At 44.2% G+C, this 6,111-nt stretch overlaps 1 protein-coding gene and 1 long non-coding RNA gene across 2 annotated transcripts in view; both read right to left on the reverse strand.

Annotated features, from left to right (window-relative positions):
- LOC127601756 (uncharacterized) overlaps positions 1-6,111 on the reverse strand; it is a 65,090-nt gene that overhangs the window by 51,625 nt on the left and 7,354 nt on the right. The gene's annotated exons all lie outside the window — the stretch shown is intronic.
- LOC127601683 (ATP synthase subunit alpha, mitochondrial) lies at positions 517-5,208 on the reverse strand. The gene is made up of 11 exons (XM_052067218.1): positions 5,041-5,208; positions 4,495-4,570; positions 3,739-3,908; positions 3,238-3,411; positions 2,990-3,156; positions 2,397-2,697; positions 2,098-2,322; positions 1,919-2,026; positions 1,242-1,386; positions 1,013-1,163; positions 517-932 (listed from the first exon to the last, which is right to left on the reverse strand). The coding sequence occupies exons 1-11, from the start codon at positions 5,098-5,100 to the stop codon at positions 854-856; spliced, it is 1,656 nt and encodes a 551-aa protein (XP_051923178.1). The 5' UTR covers positions 5,101-5,208; the 3' UTR covers positions 517-853.

Genomic DNA, 6,111 nt, shown 5'->3' on the forward strand with positions numbered 1-6,111 from the left:
CAGCACCCCCCGCGACCCTAGTGAGGATTAAGCGGCTCCGAAAATGGATGGATGGATGGATAGCTGGTTCGCCGCCCTCCGGGCGGCTCATCAGCTAGTTCCTGCGGAAGGCTGGTAGGCCACAAAAGTGTTGTTGCTTGGTTCAACTTTTTGTTCATCTTCATTGCTTATCGCGAAAATAAAGAGATGTTTAGCTCTACTAAATAACTAACAATTTCATTGCAATGCTTGTGGGTAGACAACATTTTTTCGCTAAGATGCCCGCGCGATCGTAGTGAGCCACTGCCTGAGCGGCGCAGTGGCGGCGCGGTGAAGTAGGTGCGTTTTGAAAAGGGACAGCCGGAAGGACAGACCGCGTGCGCGACGACGCGCAATATATATATAAAATATAGAAGATGTGTACATATAGTAGTCACGAAGAAATTATATTGTACATGAAATAACTTGTCTCAGTGCTTTCAGGCTCTCAATGTGTCTTCCACATGGTCACGTGCTCAAGAGATAATACAAAACCACTTACATTTGTTACACAATTTATTCTCATATTAATAAACATTTGACTCCAACCTGACATGGGTTCTGACATACTTAGGAGCAAAAAGATCCAAACCACACAACCTGACACTTGCTCCCCCCTCAATTACTACAGTGAACAGCAGGACTCGTCACTAATGTGCTGAAATGATGCACATGTATTCTAGATATCGTCTGATCCAATCAGAATACATTTACAGCTGAGCAGGCTTGTAGATTTTTATCGGGACAAATCCGTACATGGAGGTTTTGGCGTTCAGCGTGTTCACATACATAATGGTAGGGGGCACTGATGATCAACCGCAAGTGCTGAACCTGCTTACTCAAAACTGGACAGGAAGTTCAGAACTATCTGCTTGAGTTTGGCATCCGATGCCTCCGAGATCTGGCCGTCAGCCCTGAAAAGTTAAGATTGAAGTTGGAATTTTTTCAATGGCAAGTAATAAAAATGCTCCATTTGGAACAAAAGCGATCTTACTTGATTGCAGCGAGCAGGTCTTGGTGCTGGCTGAGAATGTGCTGCAGGAAAGCCTTCTCGAACTTCGTGATCTTGCTGGGCTCCATTTTGTCCAGGTGCCCCCTGACGCCGGCGTAGATGACCGTCACCTGCTCCTCGATGGCCATGGGAGCTAGAGGAGGAAGGAGAGCCATGAGGGGTCTGATTGAACTCCAAAAGACAGATAGTGTCTCATTTGGCCAATACTCACAGTACTGTCCCTGCTTGAGCAGCTCCGTCAGCCTGACGCCCCTGTTGAGGAGCTGCTGGGTGGCGGCATCCAGATCGGAGCCAAATTGGGCGAAAGCGGCCACCTCGCGGTACTGAGCCAGTTCCAGCTTCATGGTGCCAGCAACCTATAATGTTTAGGGGAGGGGGGCAGGGTGTTAAAAAATATACACAATTTTCATTTCATTTAAAACAAAAACACATTTCTCTAATTCTGGCACAATTAAGCCAAAAAGACTACTATTCAATCCATTTTAAATTAAAATCTGACACACAGCTCTGTATGAGGACCAATAGTCCAAAGGGAGGGGGAGTTCTGTAACCTAATGGTTGCGTTATCGGTGTACACGACGCCCTGGTTTTACCACGCGGTATATGAACAATGATTTTCCTTTCGGCATTTCCCTTTAGGGGTCGCCACAGCGAATCAGTTGCCTAAAATCAATTACGTTTTTTTAAAAATAGTCTTGTTTCATCCAAGGGGGAAAAAAAAAAAGACAGTGTAATTAGAAAAAATCCATATTTTTCTAATTAAATCAAGACTTTAAAAATCCCGATTTTTTTAATTCTAATTTTTTAAACTAGTATTGATAAAAGTAACCTGAATCCTAAATGAGAACCATCGAATGTTTTCATGACGTTACAAAAGTGTGAAGTAACCTGCTTCATGGCTCTGGTCTGGGCAGCAGAACCCACTCGGGACACAGACAGACCCACGTTAATAGCAGGCCGGATACCCTTGTAGAACAGCTCCGTCTCCAAGAAGATCTACGGCAGAAGCAGGACAAACGTTAACACGAGGCCCAACAAAAAATGAAAAAGACATCACCAAGACGTACCTGTCCATCAGTGATGGAGATGACATTGGTGGGAATGTAGGCAGACACGTCGCCGGCCTGGGTCTCGATGACCGGCAGAGCGGTGAGTGAGCCGCCGCCGAAGTTATCGTTCATCTTGGCGGCTCTCTCCAGCAGCCGCGAGTGCAGGTAGAAGACGTCGCCAGGGTAAGCCTCGCGACCGGGGGGACGACGCAGCAGCAGGGACATCTGACGGTAGGCTACGGCCTAAGAAAGACCCAAAAAGTTGTGGAACTGCGGCTCGGAAGAACTCCAAAACTATTTTCTCATCATCCGCACACCTGCTTGGACAGATCATCATAGATGATGAGGGCGTGCTTGCCATTGTCGCGGAAGTACTCGCCCATGGAGCAGCCCGAGTACGGGGCCAGGTACTGAAGGGGCGCGGCATCCGAGGCGGTGGCCGACACCACGATGGTGTACTTCATGGCGTCGGCATCCGTCAGCCTCTTCACCAGCTGGGCCACGGTGGACCTCTTCTGGCCGATGGCCACGTAGATGCAGTACAGCTTCTTCTTTTCATCAGTACCCTCGTTGAAGCGTTTCTGGTTGATGATGGTGTCAATGGCAATGGCGGTTTTGCTGTGGAGGAGAGGTAGTCATCATATTTTGTTCTCCTTAATACATGCAATTAGGGATGGGCTAAAGAATATTTGATCAATCTAATAGATACTAACAGTTAAGGTGAATAGCTGACTTTCCAAAGACAAAGCTATGGATTTATCCGTCAAATGTCGTGGAAAAAAAAGTCAGGTCACTCTTAAGGGACCACTTTATTCTTAAAATATCAATTTTTACATTTCTGCAAACCCAAAAGCACTCATTAACGAATGACAGAAATGTAGTTGACGAAATGCTTATTAAGGCTACTCACCCGGTCTGCCTGTCACCAATGATGAGCTCACGCTGGCCTCTGCCAATGGGCACCAGGCTGTCCACAGCCTTGATGCCAGTCTGCATTGGCTCCCTCACAGAAATACGGGGGATGATACCTGGAGCCTTCAGACCAACACGCCTACGCGTCTTGGAACCCAGAGGACCCTGTGGAAACGCAAAAGCCCCACTGAAAACCATCTTTGACAATTTATTATCACTAGATGACCATTTAGTGGCTTTATTGACCTTTCCATCAATGGCGTTTCCCAGAGCGTCCACAACACGGCCAAGCAGCTCCTCACCGACGGGAACATCCACGATGGCGCCAGTCCTCTTCACAATGTCGCCCTCTTTGATAAGCTTGTCGTTACCGAACACCACCACACCAACATTATCGGGCTCCAAGTTCAGAGACATTCCCTGGTGGGCGAGAACCACACTGGATGTATTAAAATGTCTACAATGTAGAGCGGTGACAGTGTTAAGATCTTTGTCATTGCCTAATGTATTATGCAGGATGCAATTCCATGTATTGCTTGTGTTTGTTAAATACATGGGAAAGGATCTTAAAACAAATAATTGCCAATCCCAATATTGACGGGGGGAGCTGGGAAAAGCTAGTTGATTTTTCAAAATTGTCAAGCCCAAACTTTTTGTGACATTGTTTGGTGGTGCGCCTTGACAATTTTCTTATGTAATATGTGCCTTTACTCAATAACCACTGCTTTAGCATCTTTCCAGGCGTACTTTGAGTCCAGACGAGAACTCCACCATCTCTTCCGCCTGGACATTCCTCAGACCATACACCCTGGCGATTCCGTCACCGATGGACAGCACGCGGCCGGTCTCCTCCAGGTCGGCAGAAGTGTCTGCTCCCATGATCTTCTCCTCCAGGATTGAAGACACTTCAGCCGTGCCTTTTTGAAGCAAAGTCGAGACTCATCATCATGGTAATTGTAGCTTAACATCGTGTTGGTGCCACTTCAACTCAACTTTACTGATAGAGCACTTGGAAAAACAACAATCGCTGCATAAAAAGTGCTGCACGTTGAGTAAAATCTTCAAAACAAGGCATCAGTTATGACTTGGTGATTAAAATTGATTCATTATCAATCACAACGATTATGATGCTAAATTTTAAGACAATCAAAATACTGCTCAAGGATTGTTGATGTGCATATTTTGAATAATTATTTTCACTGAATCCGAAATGAAAAATAATCTAAATAAGTTGATGGTGTAGGTAAAAAACCTATAAAAGCTTTTATTTTGATAATTGGTGGTGTACAAAAGGTAAATGTTTTGAATATTGCCATTAAAAATTGCTTTATCTATTAGAAAGGGGTGACAACAAAAAGCAGACTTTGGGAGGGTTAAAATTGATTTGAACTCCCAGTAGGCCAACAGCATCAATGTAAGGTGTTTTAGTTTCCATTAGGTCATAAAAAAACTTGAAAAGGATTTTTTTCCCCCTGATTTTGTAGTTATTGTTATATTTCCTACCAGTCTTCTGCAGCCATGGTCGGTGGGTGTGGAGATGATTGACCCCAACGCAGGCGGCTGGCACAGTCTTGGACACCTACGATTAAAATGATCGATAGTTATTGTCAATAATTATTTTGCTCATGACATTGCAACTATGCGTTACAAATCATGTATGTTAAATGAGGAAGGTGCTACGCGGTTTCAGTCCTGTCGGCTGCTTGTCAGGCTAGCTGACCTTCAAAGCGTGGTTAAATGAGTTGCTAACGAGCAGCTACGTTAGCTCGCGTGCTAATACCAGCGCAGCGCACAGGCGGTGTCACAAGGGCAACATCAACTAAAATCACACACAATTGCAACATACGGGGCAACAGACAGAAATTTGGTTTAAAATGCACGCAGGAAGTATTTTAGAAGGCATTTTGCAGTGCAAGTCGGTTCGCGCGGGGCCTGCTGCGTTGACATATTCGGCGTTACCCTTCCCACGGACGAAGTTTACGCATTCATTAAATGAAGCAATCGGGAAAACATTAAAGCGAAATAGCTTTTTTTAAATGAAGTACTTACTAATCCGGCCCTTCTAGGTAGGGTCCTGGCCAACGCTGCGACAACTCGTACGGATAACATTTTACTTTCTCGGTACGAATGACTTGTCCTCCACCACTGACGGCTTCGACCTGGCTGAGGGAGAATGTAATGGCTGAATGAACTCTTCTTCTATTTATCTGTAAACTCCGCCTCCATTTGACCAACTCCACTCTATACCGCCTCTTGTCGCTGTAGCTAACGAACTGCAACAACGTCAGCAAGGTCAGAGAAGCTTTGTGCGAGTTCCACCCTGTGAGGAACGGATGGATGCTTTTTACAATACCGTATGTGTGCCTTTGTCTATGTTTTCTTTTTGGGAAAACTAAATTAAATGAAAATTGGTAAGTCAGAACACGCGTATAGTGGATCATCACAATTTTATACCGAATTTATCCAAAAGGGTAATTTAAAATGTAATCTGTGCTGTCTGTTGCACATACAGCGCATTTGACAATAAAGTTGTATTTGACGTGAAAAATATATATGAATGCTCTTAATCCCTTGCACAGCTGCAAATTAACAAAATACATGCAAAATACTGATATCGTGATAAAGCATATTGTTGATGCTGTTTTTTATACTCCTAATGTGACGATAGAGCATTTTAAATCTTGTGCTGTATATCCATTAAGAGGAAATAACTATTAATTCTCAAAAATATTGAACATTGGCTTTGAAATGTAAAAATATATATGCAGTATACTTTTTTTGATAAATTAAAATTATAACAGACGAAGGCTCTGTTCACAAAAAAATGCACTAAAGCAATTTAAAAATAAAATATTTTGTACAAAGATCGGCAGTCACTAATACCCTCTCCCCCAACCCCTCAAAAGGCTGGTCGCACAGGTGCAACCACTTTTTTTTTAGATGTACCATTGAGAAATTAGAGGTTGATGTGGCGGCCATGACACGCTCTTCTTCACAATTCCCACCTCAGGTTTGGAGGCGCTGCTAAGCGATTACCTTTTTATTTTCAAAAATGAATCGAGAGCAACCCCAGATGTGGGCGAGGGTTGCATGCGGCCCGCTGGCAGCCCATTGTAACTG

Source organism: Hippocampus zosterae, chromosome 6 (assembly GCF_025434085.1).
Source record: "Hippocampus zosterae strain Florida chromosome 6, ASM2543408v3, whole genome shotgun sequence".
NCBI lineage: Eukaryota > Metazoa > Chordata > Actinopteri > Syngnathiformes > Syngnathidae > Hippocampus > Hippocampus zosterae.

What these genes read in the sequence shown, in the direction of transcription:
- LOC127601683 (XM_052067218.1), bottom strand. Translation starts at nt 5,100, where the DNA reads ATGTTATCCGTACGAGTTGTCGCAGCGTTGGCCAGGACCCTACCTAGA. An exon ending in AGTTCTCGTCTGGACTCAAA is followed by an intron (nt 3,412 to 3,738) that starts GTACGCCTGGAA and finishes CTCGCCCACCAG; the next exon opens with GGAATGTCTCTGAACTTGGA. An exon ending in AGACCAGAGCCATGAAGCAG is followed by an intron (nt 1,387 to 1,918) that starts GTTACTTCACAC and finishes TAAACATTATAG; the next exon opens with GTTGCTGGCACCATGAAGCT.